Here is a 27,977-nt window from a genome sequence, read left to right on the forward strand (position 1 = left end):
TAATCTGCCATCATCTTGATCTGGAACTTAACCAGCCTCCAAAACTGAGACTACAGATGTCTATTGTTCAAGTCATTCAGTTTGTGGTACAGTAGCACTAGGAAACTAGCACAACACCTAAAAGTAGAGACACAGAAAAATTAGGTGTTTCAGTAATTAACACCTTCAAATGATGCCCTGTTCAGACCCTAGAGTGAAGTTGAAGCATCCTATCCTACCCATTACCACTGGCTTCAGACACTTTTTCTGGGAGAAGCCACCCTAACTCACCACATTCAACTGCCTCGGGTAACAGTTTGTTCTCATAGTGGAAAAGCCTGTGGTTTCACTTGAGTCTTTCTTGCTGCTGCACTGGTTCTGCCCTGGGGAAGATGGCGATCAAAACCAATCAGCACATCTGTGGAGATTTGCAAACTATCATTCTGCCCACCTTGAGACTATCATTACCCCCCTTTTCAATTTTTAAAAAATTATCTTTATTTATTGGATAGAGAGAGACAGAAATTGAGAGGGAAGGGGGAGAGATAGACAGAGAGACACCTGCAACACTGCTTTACCACTTGCAAAGATTTCCCCCTGCAGGTGGGGACCCAGGGCTTGAACCTGGGTCCTTGCACATTGTAACCTGTGTGCTCAACCAGATGTGCTACTGCCCGCCCCCCCCCCCCTTTTAAATAGAGACAGAGAAAATGAGAGGGAGAGAGGCACCTATTGCGCTGCTTCACCTCTCCTGAGTTTTTGCCCCTGGAAGTGGAGACAAAGGCTTGCACATGTCCATTTTATCAGGTGTGCCATTGCCTGGCCCGAGACTATCTTTGTCTGTGTATTTTTGTTTGCTTGCTTGTTTATTTAAAACCTTCATCCAAGCCTCTCTTCCACTTGAAAAAGAAGCAGAGAGAGTAAGAGAGAGCAAAGGAAGATGTTCATAACTCCAAGTGAGGCCATGAGAGGCTAGGTAACTGAGCTGGGATTCCAGCGGTGGATTCCAAAATTCTCATCACCCAGCTGTGTTTGTAAGTACAGTCTGCCAGAATGCCCTGTGCAAAGCGAGCAACAGGTGAGAATTACTATTTTAATGCATTCTAGAAATCAAGACCCCAGCCTTCCAGTATACCTTCTCCTTCCCCCAACCCCCGCCTCCGCCATCCCCCACTCCCACGAAAGTAACCTCTTAAACCGTTGCTGTCTCTCACTGGAGCCCAGGAAGCTGGTTTGTTGTGGGATATGCCAGTTCCAGCAGGCGGCACTGAGACACCATTCTCAGCGTGGGCAGTTCAGGGAAACCCTAGGGGCGGAGCCGCCAGGGAACCACACGTGGGGGCGTGGCCTACACTGGGAGGAGGGCGTGTCTGACAGACTAGCCCCGCCCACACATTCAGACCTGGGCTCCAAGTGGGCGTGCCCCGGGTTCTCCCGGGGAGAGACACGCGTGGGCCGCTTGCCTGCGGGAGGAGGGTGCGGGTGTTGCTGGCGGCCCCTCCCCGTGCGGGGACACGTGGCGAGCGCAGTCCAAGCCCTGGGGAAAGAACCTGGCCCGTGGGGAGGTGGGGTGCGGGGGAGCCGAGGCGGCGACGAACTGAGCCAAGCCCTGCAAGGTTCTCAGCTGAGAGGTGGCGGCAGCAGCGGCGGAGGGAGGGGAGGAGGCAGGCGGGCGCATGGGGCGCCCCGGCCCAGCCGGTAGCGCGCCCCCTCCGGCCCGGCCGCGCTGAACGCCCCCCCACCCCCACACCCCCAGAGCTGAGCCTCGATCCCGCTCCCTGAGGCCATGCCGGTCATGAAGGGGTTGCTGGCCCCGCAAAACACCTTCCTGGACACCATCGCCACCCGCTTCGACGGCACGCGTGAGTGGGGCGGAGGCTGGGGCTGCAGGGGGTGTCGAATCGGGGGGGCTAAGTCGTCTTGGGCGCCAGCTGGAATCTCCTGGATGCGGCAAGACCCAAGTCAAGGAGAGTGGAGTTAAGAGTCTGAAAACTCCCCAAAACCGCGGTAAAGGAACAGGACGCGGAGAATACTGCGAGGAGATGCCAGGGCTAGGGGGGTGGGGGCGAGGTTGGGGTGGGGGGCTGTGAAAGGCTCTTAGTGCGGCAAAACGGAGGAGAGATCTCGGGAGCCACCCACTCCCAGGCTGAGCACTGCTGGGGGAGTGTGTGTGTGTGTGTGTGTGTGTGTGTGTGTGTGTGTGTGTGTGTGTGTGTGTGTGGTGTGGAGGTATCCCGACTTGGAGGTGGCACTAAGTGGCTGGGCGCTCTGGGTTCTATCCCCCTTCCACCGCAGCTGCAACATCCCTTCCCTCCAGATAAAAGGAAGGGGGGGAAGAGGTAGGGGGGAAGAGAACATGCTTTAGCAGCAGCAAGCTTTGATTAAGGTCACACGCCCCCAAATCGTGGCATGTCCGTGTCTGAGAGAGGTGAGGCTGAGGGAGGGGGCGGTCTGTATGACAGAGGGAACTTTCTACTCGCCTACCCAAACTTGTTCCAGATTCAGCACCTTGGACAGCCAAACTCCTCTTCCTCCCTCTCCCTTCTCTCCCCTTCATCCTACATACCCCTTTTCCTACTTTCAACCCCAGATATAATACCTGCCCTCTTGGGCACCCTGGTCAGGGTCTGGAAGGCTAGGGAGAGTGGTATTGTAGGGCAGAAACCCAGTCACCTCCCAGGGCTCCCCCACACACACACACACCTCCCTTGTTTCCATAGCACCCATCACCTGGGCAACAGGCTCTGGGATGGAAGAAGGAGGCTTCTGCCCAGGGCCCAGCACCTCTCAGACACCTTCAATATCTCCATCAGGCTCCCCACCCCCCAGATTCTTTCCCCGTCTGGCTCCGAGGGACTGATGTGTCTGGGGCCCCTTCCCTCAGCTGAGACTGTTCCTGGATGACCTCCACACACCCCCTGTGTGGCCTCCATCTGCTGGAGATGCAGAGAAATCACTAGTTCTTTTGCAGGTGGTATTGGGACCACAACTACATTGCTTTTCCATGTTAAACTTTGGGTACTGGGGAGGGCCACCCTGAAACTGGCTAATGAGATGGTAAAAAGAGAATCTGTTGTGGTCCAGGAGGTGGCACAGTGGATAAAGCACTAGACTCTCAAGCATGAGGTCCCGAGTTCAATCCCCAGCAGCACATGTATCAGAGTGATGTCTGGTTCTTTCTCTCCTCCTATCTTTGTCATTAATACATAAATAAATGAGAGAGAGAGATTGAACACCTGTCCTGGAAGGCAGGAAATGAGGACGCTGTCTCTCTCCCTTCATAAAGTAGATTTGAGTTTGAATCCCCTTTGCCTTTGGGCTTCCCCTCATGGAAATGGGTATAATAGCCCCAAATGCTGTCCTGTTCACTCTTGAACAGGATGACAGGTTGGCTGTTAAAGACATGCTTGGAAAGCTTGTTATAGAAGGCAAATCACTTCACCTTCTCACTGTAGAACTTTCTGTGTGACAGGGCTAGTTCTTTACCAAATAACTCACATAACTCTCATAGCCCATGTGAGGAGGCTAAATAACCCCCTACTTGGAATACAAGGAATCAAGGCGCAGAGGACTTAATTCATTTGTCTAAGGTCACAGAGTCAAGTGGCAGGGGCGGGGCACTGGAGCTCAAGCTCTTACTCTCCATGTTCTGCTGCCTTCTACGGTAGTAGTTCACCAGCTTGAAGGCTAGGGGATGGACCACATGGCTTCTTGGGGTTTTCTTCTGCAACCCTGTTCTCTCTCCCCACCCCCATTAGTCTCTGTCCCAGTTCCAGGTTACCTTTGAGTTTTTCTCCCTTTGCTCCATTTCTTCTTAGTTTCATTTCAGCAGGATATCCTAACGAGGGACCCACGGAGTCTGGAAGTTTCTTACTCTGTGACTTTTTTTTTTCCTATCATGACACTGCTCAGCTCTGGTGTATGGTGGTGGGGGCATTGAACCTAGGAGTTGGAGCCTCAGGCATAAGAATCCTTTTGCAGAACCACTATGCTATCTCCCCATCCCTATATTTAAAAGCATTCTATTTATGAGACAGAGAGAGAGAGAGAGAGAGAGAGAGAGAGAGAGGGAGAGAGAGAACATGAGCCCAGAGCTCATGCTTATGCTAGTGTGGGGATTGAATTTGGAACCTCAGAGCCTCAGGCACGAAAGTCTTCTTGCATAACTGTTATACTATCTCCCAGCCTTCTACTCTATGACTTCTGGCCACTGCCAGAGGGGGAAGAGGTGCTGCCCACCTAGAAGCTCAGCTCACTTCTTGACCTTGACCTCTTCTTCCCACAGACAGCAATTTCCTGTTGGCCAACGCACAAGGTCCACGGGGCTTCCCTATCGTATACTGTTCTGACGGCTTCTGTGAGCTCACAGGCTACGGCCGTACTGAGGTCATGCAGAAAACCTGCAGCTGCCGTTTCCTCTATGGCCCAGAGACCAGTGAGCCAGCCCTGCAGAGGCTGCACAAGGCCCTGGAAGGTCACCAGGAACACCGAGCTGAAATCTGCTTCTATCGGAAGGATGGTAAGGGGGTCCTGCCAGCTCTGGAGCCCTGCTCAGACCCCAGATCTGCCTCATCCAAAGTCTGCCTGGCAAGGAATCATGGGTGCTGGGTTCCCACACTGCCACAAATGACTGTATGATACCCAGTATACCTTTGATGCTCTCTGGGTCTTGGTTTCCCATCAGGAAGATGAAGTAGTCATTTCTGGGGTTCCTTCCAGCTCCTAACCTTTGCCAAGATCTTTGAATAAGCCTAGGAAGCATGGACATTAGGGGGGAAAGAATTCTCACCCTCACCTTCCCTCTTTCCACACCTACAGGCTCGGCCTTTTGGTGCCTTCTGGACATGATGCCCATCAAGAATGAGACGGGGGAGGTTGTGCTTTTCCTCTTCTCCTTCAAAGACATCACTCAGAGTGGAAGCCCAGGACCTGGCCCCTCTGGAGGTCACGGGGACAGCAATCATGGTAACTGCAAGTCTGGGGTGAGGGCATGAATGGTGAAAGGTCCTTGCTCAATATCTTCCCCTACCCAGACTCACAAATATATGCCCATCCATCTCTGAACTCTTTTTTCCAACAGAAAACTCCCTTAGCAGGAGGGGAACCAGCTCAAGACTTCGATCTGCCAGGAGGCACAGCCGAACTGTCTTACACCGACTAACTGGTCACTTTGGCCGCCGGGGCCAGGGAGGCATGAAAACCAGTAACGTGAGTGAGCTCCCTCCCTTCTCCATTATCCCCTGAGTCCTCCAGCTATTACTAAGGCACACTTGCTATTGTTTCCCTGCTTCTGTCTGTCTTGCTCCAGTGTCTTGCTCTTCTCTCCATCCATTTCCCATGCTCTCTATCGCATGCCCCCCATCTCCTTACATCGCACCTTGGGTTCCCTATTTCTTTTTTTTTTTAATATTTTATTTTATTTATTTATTCCCTTTTGTTGCCCTTGTTGTTTTATTGTTGTTGTCGTTGTTGTTGGATAGGACAGATAGGAGAGAGGAGAGGAAGACAGAGAGGGGGAGAGAAAGATAGACACCTGCAGACCTGCTTCACCGCCTGTGAAGCGACTCCCCTGCAGGTGGGGAGCCGGGGTTCGAACCGGGATCCTTATGCCGGTACTTGTGCTTTGCGCCACCTGCGCTTAACCCGCTGCGCTACAGCCCGACTCCCATGTTCCCTATTTCTTATAACTGACTTTAGTCTGTTGCTGTCAGAAGGATGGGACTCTACCAGCTATTACATCACCTCCCCCAGTACTTCATGTGCCCATGAGGTAACCCTGTCAGTCCTTCATGAAATCACAAGCTGTGGTCCTAAAGAAGAAGCCTTCTTTGAAGGCCTGGTATCTAAATTGTGTACCACTCCTACCACCCTGATAAAGCCACAATGTCAGGGCATTAATATGTAGTTAATGTGTAGTCTCTGAGGGTTATAGGGAATGAGGTGGGTTGTGCCCCTTGTCTCAGGGATATACTAGTCTGGGCCCTGAGAACCCAAGAGGAACTTAAGAAAGAAGTTAGTAACTTGTGGCCCAGGAAGTGGCACACCAGGTATAGCACTGGACCCATATGCATGAGGTCTCAAGTTCCAACCCTAGTATCACATGTGCTAAAGTGATGCTCTGATTCATTTTCCTTCTCTCCCTCCCTCCCTCCCTCTCTCTCTCTCTCTCTCTCTTTCACTCTGCAGGGTTATTTCTGGGCCTCAGTGCCTGCACTACAATTCCACTGCTCCTGTGGATATTTTTCCAATTTTTTTTTTGATAGGACAAAGAGGAAAGGGAAGGTAGAGGGGGAGAGAGAAAGATAGACACCTGTAGACCTGCTTCACCGCTTGTGAAGCGACCCCCTGCAGGTTGGGAGCTGGGGCCTCGAACTGGGATCCCTGCACAGGTCCTTGCACTTTGTATTATGTGTGTTAACTCAGTGTGGCACTGCCCAGCCACCTCTCTCTCACTCTCTTTCTCCTTCATAAACAAAATAAGTAAATACTGGGGACTGGGCAGTAGTACATCCAGATGAAGGCACAGATCACAGTGCCTAAGTACCCAGGTTCAAGCCCCCAGTCCCCACCTACAGGGTGATGAAGCAGTGCTGATGGTGTTTCTCTTTCTCTCCTCTTCTCTGCATTCCTTCCTCTCTTGAGTTTTCTCTGTCTCTATCTGAAATAAATACATAGGTAGATAGATAGATAGATAAGTGCATTTTAAAGAAAGATTTTATTTATTGATTGATGAAAAAGATAGGAGGAGAGAGAGAAAGAACCAGACATCACTCTGGTACATGTGCTGCCAGGGCTTGAACTCAGGACCTCATGCTTGAGAGTCAAGCACTTTATCTACTGCACCACCTCCTGGACCACAGATAAGTGCATTTTTAAAGTAAATACAAAAAATGTAGTGACCCCTCAAGCTAGGGTATATGCCTGATTTGGCATAATCTCCTTCTCAAGCAGGGTGAAGGTCAAATCTTGTAAATTTTCTTACAAAACATGATTGACTCAAAGCAGGTCTGAGCAGTTAGTTTAGCCCACGAGGGAGGTATCAGGTTTTCACTTCTGAGCTCCACTCCTTCACTTTCTGTCTTTTTATTTCTTTTTTTTTTTTAAATAGGAGTCATCAAAGAAAGACTCAATTTTGGATTGCAAATATTTAGTTAATTTTATTTTTTTACCACTGCTCATTTCTGGCTTATGGTGGTGTGGGGGACTGAACCTGGGACTTTGGAGCCTCAGGCACAAGAGTCTTGTGGCATAACCATTATGCTGTCTCCTCTGCCCTTTTCTTTTTTTAAATTTCGTTATTATCTTTATTTATTTATTGGATAGAGACAGCCAGAAATCGAGAGGGAAGGGTGGGATAGAGAGGGAGAGAGACAGAGAGACACCTGCAGCACTGCTTCACCACTCGTGAAGCTTTCCACTACAGGTGGGGTCGGGGGACTCGAACCTGTGTCCTTGCACATTGTAAAATGTGCGCTCAACCAGGTGTGCCACCACCAGCCCCTCTTTTTCTTTTTTAAAGTTAAATTTTATTTATTTTGGATAGAGACAGTGAAGTTGAGAGGGAAGGGAGAGAGAAAGGGAGAGATATCTGCAGCATAATTCCACTGGTAATGAAGCTTCCCCTCTGCAGGTGGGGGCCAAGGGCTTGAACCTGGGTCTTTGTGCACTGTAATGTATGCACTCAACCAAGTGCACCACCACCCAACCCTCCTCCTGAAGTATCCTTTCCTGGTCATGCTTGCAATGCCCACCTCCTCCCACTCCCTATCCCCTGCCTCTCTCTTCCCCACTCTTGATCCTTCTTTCCCCCATGTGTAGCCAACAGACGCCCTTCTCCCCTTAGAACGTCTTTGAACCAAAGCCATCAGTGCCCGAGTACAAGGTGGCCTCCGTTGGGGGCTCCCGCTGCCTGCTCCTTCACTACAGCATCCCCAAGGCTGTCTGGGATGGCCTTATCCTCCTTGCCACCTTCTATGTTGCGGTCACCGTTCCGTACAATGTCTGCTTCTCGGGTGATGACGACACCCCCATCACTTCCCGGCACACACTTGTCAGCGACATCGCCGTGGAGATGCTCTTCATTCTGGGTCAGACCCTCTGCCCCACGTGCCAGGGGGTGGACTGGGGGACCATTCATGCAAGCCTCACTCCACATCCAGCCTGCAGGTTCCAGGCCTTCAAAGCCCACCCACTCCTGGGGCTTTAAATCCTAACTATCCATATGCTGGATCTCTCCTCCCAAAGGCCCAGCCAAAGCCCAATCCATCTTCCCCATTCCTGCCTTCCCCTCGAGCCTAGGTCTCTATGGCTTATTTCCTGCTTGCTCAGCTCCTTGGCCTGAGTGTCTAGGCTAAGCTCCCCAAGTAACAGCATCTCTTACCCTCAGATATTATCCTGAACTTCCGAACCACCTATGTGTCCCAGTCTGGCCAAGTGGTCTCTGCTCCCCGTTCCATTGGCCTCCACTACCTGGCCACCTGGTTCTTCGTTGACCTTATTGCTGCTCTGCCTTTTGACCTGCTTTATGTTTTCAACATCACTGTGGTGAGTGGCATCCAGCCTTCTGACTACAGCAAGGCCTCTCCTGTGAGGGGGGCAACCCCATACCTATAATCAGCTTGTCCTGTCAGCCTGTGAGCATTCACCCATAGCCACTGTGAGTAGCACCCTGTGCTTGGTGCTGAGAAGGACCTGGGGAGCTCAGCTCACCATCTCTGAGGGAAGCTGAGACACATGCAGAGCTAGCTAAGTAGGACTACCAAGGCAGCACTGGGTTGATGCCAAGTCAGTGGTACTTTTCACATTTTTAATTAACAAACAACTGATGAGCATTTAGCTGTCTGCAGAGCACCGTGTGTGTGTGTGTGTGTGTGTGTGTGTGTGTGTGTGTGTGTGTGTGTGTGTTTATGGTCATTGTGAGGAAAAGGCACAGAGATTCAGCTTCCCAGTAGCTAAGCTGGTGAGGGAATGGGGTGATGGGAGGGAAAAGCAGGGACAGAGAGGTGGCTGGAGTCGAAGATGGGGTCTAGGTATTGTTCTGGATGGGAACTGGTCTTGGAATTAGCTGACCTTGGGATTATGGACTGATTTGTGGGCATGAGTAAAAATGGTGTGAAGTCAGGCCAGTGTCTGGGGGGTAGAAGTGCCCCACTTGAGCTACGGTGCCTGGGGAGGGTTCCCCAAGGTAGTGGTGGGAGAAAGATCCAGACCTTAGAGAGTGGGATTTAGCTGAGAGGAGATGAATAAAGAGCATTGGTGGGGGGGGGGGGGTAGTGGTGACTGGGAGCCAAGTCAAGGAAGTAGAGGCTCTGAGGTCACTTAGAGGCAGAAAGGCAGGATATGTGCTTTCCTAGCTCTCCGGATTCTACCTCGAGGCACCCTGAGTGGTCACTCATTGCTTTCCTTGTACCCAGACAGCAGGTAGTAGGTCTTCTCAGGAGTCCTACTCTGTGTCCCCAGGCCCCCTTGGTTGTCGGATGGGGAGGTGGAGAGCAGCTTCCCCGTGTGCGCCTTTCTGCCACACTTAGCTATAGCAGGAAACCACCTACACGCAGCCAGATTTAACTAGCCGCCAACGGGCTGTGGGCCTCCTCTTCTGGCTGTGTACACGTGTGTGCACTCTCCCACACACGTGCATGTGTGTATCCCTGCCCTGTCCGAGCAGAGCTCCCCACCTTCCTCACAAGTGCACCCCCACACACACACACACAGACCTGCCCACTGGGCTGTATCATCCAGGCAAACAGCTGTTGCTGGGGGAGAGGGTGAGCTGCAGTGCGTCCCCTGCCCTCCTTCTAGGCAGTTCCTCCTCCTCTGGTACATTGAAGAGCTCTTTGCAGTTCACACCCATGATCCCGTAGAACCTTCACCAAACCCCTTAGGGGCAGGCTCTTTTATCCATCTTCTCCAGAGCTGCACATTGAGAAGGCTCAAAGAAGTAGGTTGACATGATGAAGGTCACAGAGCTAGCAGGCAGGAGATTAGAGCTGGGGCTCCAGACTAGTCTAGTATTCTTCCCAGCATGCCAGCCTGTGTCCCAGGAAGTCAAGTCCCCTGAGTAGGTAGTCTGGCAAAAAGGGAAATGAGGGATGCTGGGAATAGGGGGAGGCAGAGAAAAGCCACAGGGTGAGCAGGCACAGGCAGACCTATGACTCAGTGGAATCGGGATTGGGACATTTTAGAATGAGGAACGAAAGAGAGCCCCAAGGGAGTGTACCCGAGGGATTGGTGACTTCGGGAAGCTCAGAAAGACTCAAATTTGGAATCAGGAGCTCTGGAAGCTGAAGGCAGGTATTAAGACCTGAGGAGGGTCCATATAGAGGAATCAGGACACCTCCTATCCAGATCCTTTCCCTAGAATCAGAGGGAATGGTAACATGGGAATCACTTAGGGTCAGATCCCAGAAGGGAAATTAGTAAGAAAGTGAAATGAAGTCCCTTCCTAGTGAGTTCCCCAGACAAGGTCCTGGAGTCCCAGCTCTGCCTTTGGCCTCTGAGCTGCCACCACCTAGAGGATCCCAGAGAGATAAGCCTCATCCTCATCTCCAAGGTCTGGAGTGTTAAGGGCCACAATAAAAATAGTAGTGGAGATAAAGCTTAATATACCTAACATTTGCAGAACACTAGCCTGGTGTCTTTAGCTCCCTTGACTTCCAAGGGCTGCAAACTCAGAGCCCAGGTTCCCAACATTTCAGTACCACCCTCTCATGTGCAGCTGATCTACAGAGCAGAGGTCCCCAAACCTTCCCCAGCTCCTGCAACATGCCTCTTTAGTTCCAGAGGGGTGGCTGTCACAACAGCTAGAGTCACTACCTAGGGGACTTTGAACAGGGGCTGAGATCATTCTGTCTGTTTATTTCCCTGATTCTCATTGGCCCATGTTCTTTCTCCAGTTCGTGATGCTAAGAGGTAGTATAGCACAAAATGGACTGGCGTTGGCTTGGATTTGAGCTCCTGTATCATCATTTCGTTGGTCTATGATCTTGAGCAAGTCTCTCTAAATAATTTTTTTCTCAACTGCAAAAAAAAGGAATTATGATAATAATTGGACTTTAGGCAAAAAAAAAAAAAGAGTGGTCCGGGAAGTGGCACAATGAATAAAGCACTGGACTCTCAAGCGTTAGGTCCTGAGTTCAATCCCCAGCAGCACATGTACCAGAGTGATATCTGGTTCTTTCTGTCACCTATCTTTCTTATGAATAAATAAATAAATTCTTTTAAAAAAGAGAGATAGAATTTTTAAAATTTATTTATTTCCTTTTGTTGCCCTTGTTGACAGATAGAAATTTTAATGAGGTGTATAGTAAGTGGTTATTGCTAGTCAATATTGGTATTGCTGTTGTTGTTATTGTTATTATTTCTCTATCTGCATCCCTTGGTTACCTTCTCAGACCAGCAGATATTTCCCCTGCTGCAGTGTCCTCTGGTTCCAGGGCATCTGGGGACACAGGGGAGGGAGGGCATGAGGGCTCTGAGGAAGAGTGCCTGCTGATGGCCTCTTCTGCCTGTTCCTGCAGACATCACTGGTGCACCTGCTGAAGACGGTACGGCTGCTGCGGCTGCTGCGGCTACTGCAGAAGCTGGAGCGCTATTCCCAGTGCAGCGCAGTGGTGCTCACGCTGCTCATGTCTGTGTTTGCTCTCCTTGCCCACTGGATGGCCTGTGTCTGGTATGTCATCGGGCGCCGGGAGATGGAGGCCAATGACCCGCTCCTCTGGGACATCGGTGAGCCACCGGCCCCAGGTTCTCACTGACACATTCAGGTCCCCAAGCTGATGCCTCCCCTGATCCCCATACCCACCACCCCATACCTCTCCTGTCATGCGACAAACATGCTTTGGGCTTCTTCCAGATCAAGCCTGGGAATGCTTATTTAAGACAAGGGTTCGCCACTGGGGGGACATCATGAGCCTCACTGGCCTAGAAGAGGAGAAGCCCAGTGACAAGCACATTGACACTGTGGGAGACAATCTGATGGTGTGTGTGTGTGTGGGGGGGTGTTTTTTGTTGCAGAGGGAGTAGCACCCTGCCTGGTCCCTTCTGATGGCTCCCCCACTGAACTCAAAATAAAGAGTATACTTAGTCCACACCCTCCAGAGGGTTCTGCAGCCCTTTTTAGCCCCTCCTGCCTTCCTTTTCCCGAAAGGAAGCAGCCACGCAGGCCGCCCTCCAGGACCCAGGATGTACTGCTCTCTCACTTGGGACCTTGACCATGTTTTTCTCTCTGGAATCCTCTCCCTTTAGTCTTCGCTCCCCAGGTGGCTTTTCTATTCCTTATAGTCTCATCTCAAATGTTATGTCCTCCAGGAACCATACCTGTACCCCAACTTCCTCTGTCTTCCTTTTTTTAAAAAAAATTTTTGTATATATTTATTTTCCCTTTTGTTGCCCTTGTTTTTTTGTTTTATTTTTTAATTTATTCCCTTTTGTTGTCCTTTTAAAAAAATTGTTGTAGTTATTATTGATGCCGTTGTTGTTGGATAGGACAGAGAGAAATGGAGAGAGGAGGGGAAGAGGGAGGGGGGAGAGAAAGATAGTCACCTGCAGACCTGCTTCACCACCTGTGAAGCGACTCCCCTGCAGGTGGGGAGCCAGCGGCTTGAACCGGAATCCTTACGCTGGTCCTTGCGCTTTGTGCCATGTGTACTTAACCTGCTGCTCTACTGCCCGATTCCCTGCCCTTGTTTTTTTATTGTTGGTGTAGTTATTATTGTTGTTGTTATTGATGTTGTCGTTGTTAGAACAGAGAGAAATGGAGAGAGGAGGGTAAGACAGAGAGGGGGAGAGAAAGACAGACACCTGCAGACCTGCTTCACCACCTGTGAAGCAACTCCCCTGCAGGTGGGGAGCCAGGGGGCTCGAATCGGGATCCTTGTGCTGGTCCTTGTGCTTCCTGCCACGTGTGCTTAACCCGTTGCGCTACCGCCCAACTCCCTGTCTCTGCTTTTTCTAACCCATGGGGAGTTCTGAGGCATGGGGAGTCCTCTCTTTGAGAGTTTACCTTCCACCTGTAATGACAAATTTCATGTCTCTTTCCCCTCTGGGCTGGACGTGACATCAGGGCAAAGGCCACTGACTTAATTGGGTCCACTTCCAGCACCCTGTACACAGGACGTGCTCAATAAACTGTTCTGGGGATAGGAGTCTGGGAGAAGTCAGTAGTGTAGGGAGTTAGTAACCTTGAGCTGCAACTGTAGCCAGTTTACCATAGGGAGGCTGGGCACAGGCTGCTCCTGCGTTTCCTGAACCAGCCTGTGCAAGCCTCCTCTGCCTCTGTCAGTCCTTGCCAAGGTCAATTGCAAGTAGCTTAGGGAAACCCAGTTCTCCACTGCTGACATAGCCCTGGCTCCTTCCATCCTTTTGCCCTCTCTCCACCCCTCCCCTCAGGCTGGCTGCACGAGCTGGGTAAACGGCTGGAGGTGCCCTATGTCAACAGTTCAGCGGGTGGCCCATCCCGGCGTAGTGCTTACATCGCTGCCCTCTACTTCACGCTGAGCAGCCTCACCAGTGTGGGCTTCGGCAATGTGTGCGCCAACACTGATGCTGAGAAGATCTTCTCTATCTGCACTATGCTCATAGGCGGTGAGGCCAGGCTCGCCTCACCCCGGGCAGCCCTCCTTCTCAGTTCAACTTGCAGATGAGGAAACAGCCCCAGAGAGGGCAAGGTGTCCCCTCAAGTCCATGTATAGGTGTCTCTTCAGCACCTACTATGTGCTGGCTCTTGGTGGGGTGGGGGTTGCTGTGATGTTGTCATAGCTTCCTGAGAGGAAGCTGGAAACCCAAGTTCCAGACTTAAATGAGGGGCTCCCTCTCTGGTCTGCCATCTACTTCCTGCCTTAATACAGTGCCAGGCACCAAGTAGGCAGAAGGAAGCTGCCTTGCACTCATGCCCCTCCCTAGAAACACACTGATGTAGCCAGGAAAGTTGGGGTCTAGAGGAGGAGGAGAAGGAGGAGGAGGAAGGGGAAGAGTAGGAGGAGGCCACAGCCACAGCAGCTGGGGATCTAGGGGCGTGACCTTCCCTGAGGGGCTGTCCATGGCTCTGCTGCAGCACTCATGCATGCCGTGGTATTCGGGAATGTGACAGCCATCATCCAGCGCATGTACTCGCGCCGCTCACTCTACCACAGCCGAATGAAGGACCTAAAGGACTTCATCCGGGTGCACCGCCTGCCCAGGCCGCTCAAGCAGCGCATGCTGGAGTACTTCCAGACCACGTGGGCTGTTAACAGTGGCATCGATGCCAATGAGGTAGCGCTGGGGTCCTGGTATGGGGCATTCCCATGGGGAGGGGGTGCCGCCTCCCCAGATTTGGAATGAAAGTAGGCATGTGAGACTCAGGAAGTTGGGGTACTGTTCACAAGGGCATGTGCCCTACCCAAATCCAAGTCCCTTTTCTTGGGTGCTAGAACATGGGAGCTGAGAAGGAGCTCAGGTTTTAGCTGATACATGCTTACCTCAGCACCTGCTTTGTGCCATTCTCTGTACTGCACACAAGGAGCTCAGGGATGATCACACTCATTTCTGGCCCTCAGGGAGATACCAGTCTGGTGGGACAGAAAGAATCAGAGAGGTAGCACAGAGGAGAGGACATTATGAGGGACAAGAAAGAAATCAGCCTGCTATAGGAGTGCTCTTCCAGGCAGAAAGAGAAATAGCAACACAGGTGCACAAGGGCTGTGGAGGGAGAAGGGAGAAGGGAGAGGCCTGGGGCTAGTCTAGGGCAAAGATAGCCTTGAATTTAAATTTTACCCTGCAGAAAGTTTAGGCTGTGGAGTGGCCTGGGGGTCTAGAAGGTGTCTCTGAGAGCAGAAACTATAGAAACTGATAATCAATTATTTGTAGAAGAGCTCAGAGTGACTCTAAGGATCTTAAAAAAAAAAAAAAAAACTTTAAAACTCTACCTTAATAGAGTGACTTTCAGGCTTCCGGTTTAGGCTTAAAGGTGAAAATGAATGTTTAGGGTTGGGCTGTCATGTCTGTGTGAGGCTGCCCCATAAGTGGTTGAAAATATAAGTCTGGGGAGTCAGGCGATAGTGCAGCAGGTTAAGCACATGTGGCGCAAAAGACTAGCTTAAGGATCCCAGTTCGAGCCCCTGGCTCCCCACCTGCGGGGGTGGGGGTCACTTCACAGGTGATGAAGCAGGTCTGCAGGTGTTTATCTTTCTCTTTCCCTCTCTGTCTTCCCTTCCTCTCTCAATTTCTTTCTGTCCTATCCAACAACAATGATAGCAATAATAACAACAACAATGATAAACAACAAAGGCAACAAAAGGGAATTTTTTTTAATTTTAAAAAAAGTTTTAAAAATTAATTAGTTAATTAAAAAAAAGAAAATACAAGTCTGGGCCCAAATATTGGACATTAGGTTCAGAGGAAGTGGGGATCCCATCATGGAGCTGTTTGCCATGATGCAGGAGGGATACAAAAACTGAGAAAAGAAGAGAATTCAGAAGAAGGACCTGGGGAGGAAAGGAAGGAGCAGTGGGGCTGGACAATGGCACACCAGGCTAAGCACACATAGTACAAAGTTCAAGGACCTGTGAAAGGATCCTGGTTCAAGCCCCCAGCTCCCCATCTGCAGGGGGGTTATTTCACAAGTGGTGAAGCAGGTCTGCAGATGTCTTTCTCCCTCTCTATCTTCCCCTCCCCTCTCAACTTTTCTCTGTCCTATCCAAAAAATATAAAATAAAATAAAAATGGCCACAGCAGCAATGGATTTATAGTACAGGAGAGAGAGAGAGCGAGAGAGCAATTAAAAGAGGTGAGAAGAGACCAGGAAGGATATACAGACAAACCAGTGAGCAAGGGACTCTGTAAGACCAGGATGGAACTGTGAGCCTTAAATATGACCCCTAAAGGGTGATAAGTAGCCTTCAAGATCTAGTGTAACCCTGGATTTTGCAAGTGAGAATCCTGAGCCATGGAGAGGGGAAATGGGTTGCCCAAGATCCACAGGGATTTAGAAATAGGGCTAACAGGGGAGTCGGGCGGTAGCACAACGGGTTAAGCGCACATGGCGCAATGTGCAAGGACCTTCATAAGGATCCTGGATCGAGCTCCCGTCTCCCCACCTGCAGGGGAGTCTCTTTGCAAGTGGTGAAGCAGGTCTGCAGGTGTCTTTCTCTCCCCCTCTCTGTCTTCCCCTCCTCTCTCCATTTCTCTCTGTCCTATCCAACAACAATGACATCAGTGGCAAGAATAATAATAGTCACAACAACTATAAAAAACAAGGGCAATAAAAGGGAATAAATAAAATATTTAAAAAGAAATAGGGCTAACAGCAACAACAAAAAAAAAGATGGCCCCCAAGAGCAGTGAATTCATAACTCCGGCACTGAGCCCTAGCGCTAACCCTAGAGGCGAAAAGAAAAGAAAAGAAAAGAAAAGAAAAGAAAAGAAAAGAAAAGAAAAGAAAAAGTAGGGCTGATGTCTAGTTTCCTGAATCCTGGTTGAAGTCTAATCCACCATGAGTGGTGCTTGAATACGTAGGGCTGAGTAACTGGGGCCAGTCTGAGTGACCAGAGTATGTAGCCATGGGGAGTAGACAGACAGGAAAACACTTAGCCTCTGCTCGACAACTTAACTGGCTTGGGTCCACATGCAAGCAAGACTGAGGTTAGACATGCAGAAGCACTCCTGAAGATGAGGTATGAGTAACTTCAAGGTTAACTAAAGGGCAGGTTGGAGCTCTCTTGGTGGAGGCAGGGTAGCACATTTATAGCTGGGGGGATGGCCAGCGTGACCTTTGCCCCTTATGCAGTTACTGCGTGACTTCCCAGACGAGCTGAGAGCTGACATTGCTATGCACCTGAATCGAGAGATCCTGCAGCTGCCACTGTTTGGAGCAGCAAGCAGGGGCTGCCTGAGGGCCCTTTCTCTGCATATCAAGGCCTCCTTCTGCGCTCCTGGGGAGTACCTGTTACGCCGTGGGGACGCCCTGCAAGCACACTACTATGTCTGCTCTGGCTCGCTTGAGGTGCTCCGAGACAACATGGTGCTGGCTATTCTAGGTGAGAACCCCCAGCATTCACTGCCTGTCTCAGAAGCTTCCCCACTGACTCCAGGCCTTGGAAAGTAGGGACTAGGATAATCCTGGTGGATACCTGAAATCCCTGCTAACAGTACTTTTTCTCTGTTCTTTATTCTCACCTCCTTTTCACCATCCCTGTGGTCTCCATTGACCATACCTCAAAGCTTGTCCACAAGGACTGTCTCCCAGTTAAGCTGACCCTTTCCCATCACATCATCTGCCAACTCTACTGTCCCTTTCCAATTGATCCTCAATTCCACTGACTCCTTAACTGGCTTCTCTGGTCATTTTTTTTTTTTTTTTTTTTTACCAGAGCACTGCTCAGCTCTGGCTTATGGTGGTGCAGGGGATTGAACCTGGGACTTTGGAGCCTCAGGCATGAGAGTCTCTTTGCATAACCATTATGCTATCTACCCCTGCCCTCTGGTCATTCTTTATTGATCATCCATTCCTATTGAGCATTCCCCAAGTCCCAGTGAAAATTCCCGTTGACTTTCTCCCAAATTCACCACAATCTCCATGGACTTCTTCAATCCGACTGTGATGATTTCCACCAATCCCATGGATGGACTCACCTTCAGTCATCCTTCAAACACACTGACCATGGCTTAAATCCACTGACCACTTCCTGCTGACACCTTCTCAGTCCCACTGTCCCAGCTGACTGTCCCATCCCTTACCCACAGGTAAGGGGGACCTGATTGGGGCAGATATCCCTGAGCCAGGGCAGGAGCCTGGGGCAGGAGCAGGCCCCAGCTGTGTTCTGAAGACCAGCGCTGATGTGAAGGCACTGACCTACTGCGGCCTGCAGCAGCTGAGCAGCCGAGGTCTGGCTGAGGTCCTGAGGCTCTATCCTGAGTACGGAGCTGCCTTCCGGGCTGGCCTGCCCCGAGACCTCACCTTCAACTTACGCCAGGGCTCTGACACCAATGTATGTAGACCTCCTTTGACTTCCATCTCTCCAGGGTCCCCTCATTCAGAGCAGACCTCTCCTGGCACCCAGAGAGAACATCAGACACCTTCCTCCCTGAAAGCAGCAACTCTGATCTGCAGGCATCCCCTTCCTTTGTTCCTACACACTGAACATCTTCCCACCCCACCGACCCTATCCATCAGCCATCACCCAGCCCTATGGACCAACTCTCACTTCCTCTGCTAGACTAACCCTACGCATGTCTTGTTGCTCACCTCTTGACCTTGCTCTAGACTCTTTCACCTTGGAAACAGCCCCCTAGTGAGTACCCACTCTGGACCAGCACCATCCTCTGAGCATCCTGATTCTACTCAACAAATGTTTCCTGAGCCTGTTTTGTTTCAAAGTCGCACTCAGCTTGTCTTTTATTCCAGGCCTTGTCTTTGACTGATTTCTCAGTTTTACTCTGCCATTCCAAATTGTTTTGAGTCAGAGTGTGTATGTGTGTGTCGGGGGCTGGGGGGGGGGAATCACTGATTCAGTTCCACCAAAAGGCCCCTCACTCTCAACCCCCATAACACAGATGGGTGGGACTACCCCAGGGGAATGGGAAAAGTGTGAGTCAGTCTGATCACTCACCCATCCTGCACCCACCCATGTTCCCACAGGGTCTCAGCCGATTTTCCAGATCCCCTCGTCTCTCCCAGGTAACACTCTCCTCATGGGTGGGTTGCATGCAGGAGAAGTTGGGAGTGGGGGAAGGTACCTTTCCTTGGCTTTTGTGCTGCTGGGAGGGAGGGTAGGGAGCAAAGTCCACCATAAAGATTGTTGCTTAATGTAGGGCTCTGTGCTCACTGTCCTATGACTTCAGCTACCCCTTTGCCCACAGCCTCGCTCGGAAAGCCTGGGCTCCTCCTCAGACAAGACTCTGCCATCCATCAGCGAGACTGAGGGTGGGGCAGATCCTGGGAGCGCTCCCAGGCCCCGCAGGCCCCTCCTGCTGCCCAGTCTCAGTCCAGCACGGCCCCAGGGCTCCCTGGTCAGCCTTTTGGGCGATGACCTACCTCCATTTTCTGCCCTTGTCTCCTCCCCTTCCCTGTCCCCATCTCCTTCCCCTGCCCCAGCTTGCCGAGGCCACAGCCCTTCCCCTCATGGGCCCCCAAAGGGGGCCTGGAAGCCCCCCCAGCTTCTCATTCCCCCGGTGGGCACCTTCGGACCTCTGGACCTCAGTCCTCGGTGAGATGCCAACCTCCCTGCCTTTCTCCTACCCTTACTGACTTCCAGAACCTTATTTTAAGGCTCTGTTGCAAGTATTCCAACCAGTGTGCCTCCCTCTCTGCCAATTCAATGCTTCATGACCTACCATAGCCTGCATGCCCACCCCTTGCGGGCAGCTGCTCCTCCTAGCTCCCTGGCACTACTGCCCTCCTTCACCTGGCTCCCTTTCTGATATGCTCTATTCCTTCCCCTCTTCCACTGGGACTGATGACTGCTGCCCCCATCCCAGGATAGTGGATGGCATTGAGGATTCAGGCAGCACAGCAGAAGCCCCCACATTCCGATTCAGCAGGAAGTCTGAGCACCCAAGGCCCCGCTCACAGGCTCCTTCTACAGGTGAGGGTCAGCAGTGGATATGAATTCAGTCACCCATCCATCCTTACTTCACTCTCTCCCACATGCAGCAAGGCTATACTTTGCCAGCAGCTGTGCTGGGAATCCACAGATAAGCTACAACTGGCCCTCACTCTTAACCAGTTCCTAGTCTAGCAAGGGAGATGCTTATACTCAGATAAACTACTGTAGAATGGGGTGTTGCATTCAGATACCAGAGAGAAGCTCCATGCCCCATGTGGGCTGGGAGGATAAACCAGGGAAGTAACAGGGCTTCCAGACCAACCTGAGGAGTTTGGCTCTCCCATCTCTGGTCCCAGAGCTGCTGCTGCTGCTGCTTCTTCTTCTCCTTCTCCTTCTCCTTCTCCTTCTCCTTCTCCTTCTTCTTCTTCTTCCTCTTTTTTTAATTATTTATTTATAAAAAGGAAACACTGACAAAACCATAGGATAAGAGGGGTACAACTCCACACAGTTCCCACCACCAGAACTCTGTATCCCATCCCCTTCCTTGATAGCTTTCCTATTCTTTAACCTGGGAATATGGACCCAAGGTCATTGTGGAATGCACAAGGTGGAAGGTCCCAGAGCTGCTTTTCTACTTGCTCTCTGCTGTCTAGTAAAGTGAGGGGGCCAGGCCCTAGCTACAGGCTTATGTTTTCTGTACTCATCTTGTATCCTTCCATTCCCTCTCTGCCAGCAGGAACCAGGCCTAGCCAGGAACTGGCCTCTGAGGCTGAGGAGGTGAAGGAGAAAGTCTGCAGGCTGAACCAAGAGGTGGGTTGGGCTGACTCCTCCCCTCCAGCTATTTTTAAAAGTGCTATGCCAGGGAATGCAAACAGAGGCCTCCATCCATTGTGCCATATCACAGCCCAGTTTGTTTATTTATTTTATTTTTATTTTTATTTTTATTTTTGAGACACCCCAAAGCACCATTTTACCATCCATATCCATGGAGGGTTTCCCCCCCACACACAGGGTTATTACTGGGGCTTGGTGTGGCTACTATGAATCCACCACTCCCAGTGGCCATTTTTCCTTTTCTTGATTAGACAGGACAGAGAGAAATTGAGAGGGGAGGGGGAGTCAGAGAGGGAGAGAGAGAGACACCTTCAGACTTGCTTCATTGTGTGAAGCTGCCCCCTTGTTGGTGGGGAGTGGGGGCTCAAACCCAGGTCCTCACTGATAGTAATATGTGTTCTCAACTGTGTGTGTCACTGCTCAGCCCCCCCATAGAGTGTTCTTGGTACTCTCATGTGGTGCTGGGGATAGAACCCATGACCTGAGGTATAGGGAGTTATAAGCATTACTCACTGAGCTATCTCCAGTGTCCATCCCTCCACTTGGGGCCAGCAGAATAGCTCACCTGGATAGTGTGCTGCTGTGCCAAGTGCACAACCGGGTTTGAGCCTAGGCTCCACCACAGTGAAGGAAACTTTGGTTCTGTGGCATCTTTCCCACTCTGTCTTGCACTTTTTATCTGAAAAAATCAACCCAAAGTGGTGAAGTTCTACAGATGATACCTCATACCCCCAGATGAGAGAGAGAAGGAGAGGGAATCAGACATGGGCTTTACATGAAACCATCTCAGGCTTTGGAATGGGAGTCCTACATTGAAATATTCACATGAGCTGGGTGATTTCAGGCAAGTGCCACCACCACTCTAACTTCAGTCTTTCCCAAATGGGGGAAAGAATGCATGAGGATGAAACGAGAGCCAGGCCCAACTTCCTGCCCTTTCTCCTCCTTCCCAACAGCCTCAGCATGAAAAGAGGACCTCTTCTCCCTCCACAACACAGGATTCTCTCCTGCAGGGTTCTCCCCCCCCCCCCTTTGCGCCTCTAGTCTTCTTCCTTATAACAGCTTTAGTCCTGGAAAGTGAATGTTAAGCTGATATAGGGGGATGTAGAGGACAGGGAGGCTGAGAATCCTACAGTCCTGGGGGACCTGGGCCCTGGGCCCTGAGGTCTGCATCTTGGTCAGGAAGAGCCCAGATCCTGTACCCAGGCTCTGCCTCTGCCTCCTCTCCAGGGATCTCAGAGCTGTCACCACAGCACAGCCAGGCCCAGCCCTTGGGAGTCATCTTACCTGGTTCTGATAAACATGGGGCATCCCTGGGGGCTGCACCTGGGCTGGAGGGAGGGGCTAGACTGAAGTCTGTCTTGCATCCATTCACTGCCTTGGCTTCATGAGCTTTATTGTCTCTCACTGGAAAACCTAGGGAGCATGTTGAAATGTAAACTCCAGAGCCTCTCCAGTTTGGAATGTTTGGGGTAGGGCCCAGAAATCTGCATTCTTTATTTTAATTAATTGATTTATTTTTAAGATATATATTTTTTGCCTCCAGCGTTATATCTGGGGCTCAGTGCCAGCATTACAAATCCTCTGCTCCTGGCAGCGATTTTTTTTCCATTTTATTGGCTAAGACAGAGAGAAATTGAGAGGGGGGAGACAGAGAGACAGAGAGATAGACACTTGCAGACCTGCTTTAGCCATCCATGAAGCATCCCCCATGCAGGTAGGAAGCCAGGGGCTCGAACCCAGATCCTTGTATGGGTCTTTGTGCTTAGTACTATGTGCACTTAATTGGATGCACCACTGCCCAGCCCCCAAGATTTATTTGTTTATGAGAGAGGAGTAGAAAGAGAGAACTAGAACATTCCTCTGGCACATGTGATGCCAGGAATCAAACTTGTGACCTCATGTTTGAGGGTCCAATAATGTATCCACTGTGCCACCTCCTGGGCTACCATTATCCTTCTCCTTCCTTGTGATTTTGAAAATATTTTATTTACTTTATTTTAATAAGAGAGAGAAACATAAGAGAAAGGCAGGGAGAGAGACAGAAACAGAGATTAGAAAGACTGAGACCACAGCACTGCTCAGCTCTGATTTATGGTAGTGCTGGGGGATTAAACTTGGGGGCCTCAGAGCCTCAGATAAGAGGGCCTTTTGCATAACCATTATGTTATTTCCCCAGTCTTTTTTTAAAAAATGTATGTATGTATGTATTTATAAGATAGAAACAGCCCACCTGCAAGGGGTCACTTCACAGGCAGTGAAACAGGTATGCAGGTGTCTATCTTTCTCTCTCCCTTCTGTCTTCCCCTCCTCTCTCCATTTCTCTCTATCCTATCTAATAATGATGATATCAAGAACAGTGACAATAACCACAACAACCATAAAAATCAACAAGGACAACAAAAGGGAATATATATATATATATATATATATATATATATATATATATATATATATATATATGGGAGCAGTGATATATATATAACACTGCTCTCGCACATGTGATGCCAGAGATCTAACTTGAGACCCTATGCTTGAGAATCCAACACTTTATCCACTGTACCACCTCCGAGGCCATGAAGCTTGTATTATACCAAGCAGACATTCAAGCCTGTGTGATGGGAACACCTGAGAATAAGGCAGCTGCTTAACAGATATTTGGCCTTGTAAAGCACATTTTTCTACACCTTGTAAGAAGGCAAAGAGAGTAAGGATGACAATTACTCTTATTCTATTATTTATTTATTTATTTTTAGAAAGACGGTAGAGTATTTGCATTTAAACAGAAATAACCCTCCCCTATCTTTTTCTCAGAGTGGCCATGAGCAGAGTGTAGTTGTGAAATGGCTTTGTAAAGTGCAAAAAAGAGCAGCCCAGGAAGTGTCACAGTGGATAAGGCATTGGACTTGAATGTGTGATGTCCTGAGTTCAGTCCCCAGCATGACATGTGTCATAATGATGCTGTGGTTCTCGCTTCTCTCTCTTTCATTAATAAGTAAACAAATCTTTAAAAAGTAAATTATTAAAAAAAAAAAGTAACAGAGAAGAGGCACATTTAGGAGGGGATGATTGCTATGCCTCCAAACAAACTAATGTGTCTTCAACAGATCTCCCGTCTCAACCAAGAAGTATCTCAGCTTAGCCAAGAGCTTCGACACATGATGGACCTCCTACAAGCCAGGCTGGGTCCTCCAGGCCACCCAGTGGTGTCATCTTGGCCCTCAGACCCTCTTTGTACCCAGCAGAGGCCTCCAGGCATGCCTGGAGACCTCTCCAGATCACCCCCTGGCCTCCAGGATACTACTCTTGCTGAGGTCCACTGTCCAGCTGGTGTGGGGACAACAGAGATGGGGGCTGCCACCACAGACCTGAGACCCTCCATGCTGTCACCGTATAACTCTGAACCTGACCCTCTGAGACCCTCTTCAGTGCCAGAGGCCTCACCCTCAACCCCAAGCCTCATGAGCCAGAGCTTCCGTTCTAGGTCGGACACATTCCACTGACCCTGGCCCTGGGCCCAGGCCTGTCTGGGGTGGGCTTTGCTGCCTACCATCCAGGGAAGGGCTGGGCCCCTTGGCCTCCTGCCTTGGGTCAGCAGCCATCAGCTGGTCTTGTTGGCTCTGGATTCTCTGGACATTTTTTTTTTAAAGCAAAGACTGGTGACTTCTGACTCTGTCCCTTATCCAACCTTTCTCCTGCCCTCCTCTATGAGGAGAGTGACATGAGGCTGTGGAATCTGGTGGACGTGAGATGGACTGCAGTGCCACTGGCCGGAGTGGATGAGACCTCCTGCCTTCTCCCCAGCACCCAGAGGCAGGTAGACATCGGGAGTTGTGGGGGAGGGCAGGGGCATTCCCAGCCTGGGAAGTGAAGGTGGCAGTAAGAGCAAGAGGGAACTTGACATATATAGCAAGAAGAAAAGATTGCAAAGTCATTACACAATTCCCACTGTAGAGATAGGTTGGTGATATTGCGATGCCCCAGCCTAGGTTACTGTTAACAGACCTTGAAAGTAACCTCCTAAGGTGTAAGTTTGAAATCTTGTCTGGCATTTCAGCAAGCCCAAACCTCCTCATCTTCCTCCTCCACATTCCTCCCTTCTCCTAAGATTTATTTATGAGAGAGAGGCAGAATCAGAACACCACTTTGGCACATTCAATCCTATTTATTTATTTATTTATATTTTATTTTAACCAGAGCACTGCTCAGCTCTGGTTTATGGTGGTGTGGGGGATTGAACCTGGGACTCGAGAGCCTCAGGCTTGAAAGTCTCTTTGCATAACCATTATGCTATACCCCCACCCTAGCACATTCAATCCTAAGTATCTAACTTGATACCTCCTACTCTTGAATCCAAAAACTTTATCCACTGCCACCACCTGGGCCGCCAAGTGAAGCCTCCTTAGGTCTCCAAGCCTAGGTTTCCAGGGTTTACTCACTCCACAACCCACACAGGAAACAAACTAATTCCCCCAGGAAAGTATTCTTTAGTTCTCACAGTATTTTTGCAAATATGACTCATTTGCCAACATTAAAATTTGTGAGAGTTCACGTAAAAATACATACATTCCAGTTTATCTTTAAAAATGGGGAGGTGACAGGCAGGAGTAGATAGTATAATGGTTATGCAAAGAGACTCTCATGCCTGAGGCTCCAAAGTTGTAGGTTCAATCACCGGCACCACCATAAACCAGAGCTGAGCTGTGCTCGGGTAAAAAACAAAACTTTAGGGAGTTGGGCGGTAGCAGTGGGTTAAGCACACGTGGCACAAAGCGCAAGGACAGGAGTAAGGTTCCTGGTTCAAGCCCCCAGCTCCGCACCTGCAAGGGAGTCGCTTCACAAGCAGTGAAGCAGGTCTGCAGATGTCTATCTTTCTCTCCCCCTCTGTTTTCCTCTCCTCTCTCCATTTCTCTCTGTCCTATCCAACAGCGATATCAATAATTAACTACAACAATAAAACAAGGGCAACAAAAAAGCAAATAAATAAATATAAAAAATGTTAAAAAAAACTTTTAAAAAATGGGGAGGTGATAGGGAAGGATGGCAGGAAGATAGCATAGTAGTTCTGCAAAAAAGAAAAACAATCTTTCATGCCTGAGGCTCTGAAGTCCCAAGTAAAATTCCTGGCAGCATCATAAGCCAGAGCTGAGCAGTGCTCTGGCAAAAATTAATTAATTAATAAAGGGAAGATCATGGTCCAAGAGGTAGCAGAGTGGATAAGGCATTGGACTCTCAAGCATGAGGTCCAAAGTTCACTCCCTGGCAGCACATGTACCAGAGTAATGTCTGGCTCTTTCACTTTAAAAAAAATAAATAAAGGGGGTCGGGCAGTAACACAGCCAGTTAAGCACAAGTGGCGCAAAGTGCAAGGATCCAGGTTCCAGCCCTCCCCCCCCCCCCAAGGGAGTCGCTTCACAGGTGGTGAAGCAGGTCTGCAGGTGTCTGTCTTTCTCTTCCCGCTCTGTCTTCTCCTCCTCTCTCCATTTTTCACTGTCCTATCCAACAATGACAACATCAGTAACAACAACAATAACTACAATAACAATAAAACAACAAGGACAACAGAAGGGGGAAAAAAAGCAAAATAAATAAATAGGGGAAGATCTGCAAATCCTGGACCAACATTCCACCTGACAACAATCAGCTGCAATTGGATGGCCACAGTACTCTTTACACTCTCACTTCTTTGTTCTCTTCTTTCTTGATCAATATATATATATTTTACTATTTATTTATTCCTTTTTGTTGCCCTTGTCGTTTTATTGTTGTAGTTACTATTGTTGTTGTTATTGATGTCGTTGTTGGATAGAACAGAGAGAAATGGAGAAAGGAGGGGAAGACAGAGAGGCAGATCGAAAGATAGACACACCTGCAGACCTGCTTCACCGCCTGTGAAGCGACTCCCCTGCGGGTGGGGAAACAGGGACTTGAACCGGGATCCTTACGCCGGTCCTTGCGCTTTGTGCCACGTGCACTTAACCCGCTGCGCTACTGCCCGACTCCCAAGATCTTTCATTTAAACTCTTTGTTTAGTCTCTGTGGGTATTTAAGTTTGGATTTTCTTCCTTTGAGCATACTGCCAGGCTTCTGTATCCCCGTGGATGCTCTCTGGACCTAGTAATGTCTATTTTTTTTTTTTTTTTTTTAAGATTTATTGGGTCAGGAGGATAGCATAATGGTTATGCAAAGAAAAACATTTTTTTTTCTCTGCCTCCAGGGTTATCACTGGGGCTCGGTGCCTGCACTACGAATCCATTGCTCCTGGAGGCCATTTTCTCCTTTTTGTTGCCCTTATTGTTGTGCTTGTTGTAGTTGTTATTGTTGTCATAGCTGTTGTTGTTGGATAGGACAGAGAAGTTGAGAGAGGATGGGAAGATACAGAGGAGGTAAGATAGATACCTGCAGACCTTCTTCACCACTTGTGAAGCAACCCCCTGCAGGTGGGGAGCTGGGGACTGGAACGCGATCCTTACGCCAGCCCTTGCACTTTGCACCATGTGTACTTAACCCACTGCACCACCACCCAGCCCCCTGCAAAAAAGACTTTCATGCCTGAGGCACCAAAGGTCACAGAACCACCATAAACCAGAGCTGAGCAGTGAGTGAGTGCTCTGATAAAATAAATATCATTTATTTATTAACACCAGAGAAAAGAAGAGGGAGAACCAGAGTATCATTCTGGCATATGCAGTGCTGGGGAATCAAACTCAGTCCCTCATGCTTTTAAGTGCAAAACTCTAGCCACTGCACCACCTCCCAGACTGCATAATGTCTATTTCCTTAAAGATTTATTTATTGGGTAGGTAAAATATATCACTTGGATAATATGTTCTCAGAGTGAGCAAGGTCCAAGCCCAGCCCCCACCACACTGAAGGAAGCTTTGGTGTTGTGGTCTTTCACTCTCTGCTTCTTTTGTATCAAAACAAACAAACAAACAAACATTCCTTTATTTATGAGAGAGAGAGAGAGAGCAAGAGAGATAACCAGAGTATTATTCTGGCATATGTGGAGACTGAATGTGGTTTTTTAAAATAAGTTTTATGTATTTTTCCCTTTTGTTGCCCTTGTCATTTTTCATTGTTTTTGTAATTGTTGTTGTTATTGATGTTGTCGTTGTTAGATAGGACAGAGAAATGGAGAGAGAAGGGGAAGACAGAGAGGGGGAGAGAAAGACATCTACAGTCCTGCTTCACTGCTTGTGAAGCGACTTCCCTGAAGGTGGGGAGCCCTGTGCCATGCGCACGGCCCCAACTTCGTGAATGTGGGGTTTTATGCTTACAAGTCAGGTGCTGTACTTCCTGCCCCACCTCCTGGGCTGCAAGCAATGTCTGTCCCTATCTCTGGGCTTGGGCCTATCAACATTTCTGTTTCTTTCTTTCTGTAGGCTGTCACTGAAGATGGCCTCTTTGGCTGCCAGCAACTTGAAACACTTTCAGCAGCATCCTTTTCCTTCCTATACCCCAAGACCTCAGCCTGTTCTCCCCATTTGCAACATGGTCTCACTCAGGGGTCTGACTTCTCACAAACTCACCATAGTCTCCAGCTCTACTTTACCACCCTACACACTGGACTCACTTTGGGATAGGAAATAAACTTTATTTTTGTAGTTGTTGGCTCTGGCTTATACTTGATGGTTTCTGGAG

General features: G+C 49.5%; 1 protein-coding gene across 3 annotated transcripts; it reads left to right on the plus strand.

Annotated features, from left to right (window-relative positions):
* The first annotated feature begins 1,461 nt into the window (after positions 1-1,461).
* On the plus strand, positions 1,462-27,940 carry KCNH4 (potassium voltage-gated channel subfamily H member 4). Of its 3 annotated transcripts, none has more exons than XM_016193401.2 (17): positions 1,462-1,841; positions 4,265-4,498; positions 4,798-4,944; positions 5,060-5,187; positions 7,823-8,066; positions 8,366-8,523; positions 11,496-11,703; positions 13,366-13,560; positions 14,030-14,229; positions 16,742-16,991; positions 17,698-17,942; positions 18,593-18,631; positions 18,814-19,160; positions 19,432-19,538; positions 20,233-20,309; positions 23,441-24,150; positions 27,719-27,940. In XM_016193401.2, the coding sequence occupies exons 1-16, from the start codon at positions 1,766-1,768 to the stop codon at positions 23,834-23,836; spliced, it is 3,051 nt and encodes a 1,016-aa protein (XP_016048887.1). In that variant the 5' UTR covers positions 1,462-1,765; the 3' UTR covers positions 23,837-24,150; positions 27,719-27,940. The 3 variants fall into 3 exon arrangements, with proteins under 3 accessions (XP_016048887.1, XP_007535055.1, XP_060059466.1); XM_007534993.3 differs by having other exon boundaries at positions 20,236-20,309; XM_060203483.1 differs by lacking the exons at positions 7,823-8,066; positions 8,366-8,523.
* The last annotated feature ends 37 nt before the right edge of the window (positions 27,941-27,977 follow it).

This window comes from Erinaceus europaeus, chromosome 12 (genome assembly GCF_950295315.1).
Source record: "Erinaceus europaeus chromosome 12, mEriEur2.1, whole genome shotgun sequence".
NCBI classification, from domain to species: domain Eukaryota; kingdom Metazoa; phylum Chordata; class Mammalia; order Eulipotyphla; family Erinaceidae; genus Erinaceus; species Erinaceus europaeus.

Bases quoted from the DNA above. Each gene is read 5' to 3' on its own strand.
- KCNH4 (XM_016193401.2), top strand. From the start codon at position 1,766: ATGCCGGTCATGAAGGGGTTGCTGGCCCCGCAAAACACCTTCCTGGAC. The intron at 4,499-4,797 runs GTAAGGGGGTCC...CCACACCTACAG, and splicing joins CTGCTTCTATCGGAAGGATG to GCTCGGCCTTTTGGTGCCTT. The intron at 11,704-13,365 runs GTGAGCCACCGG...CCCTCCCCTCAG, and splicing joins CCCGCTCCTCTGGGACATCG to GCTGGCTGCACGAGCTGGGT.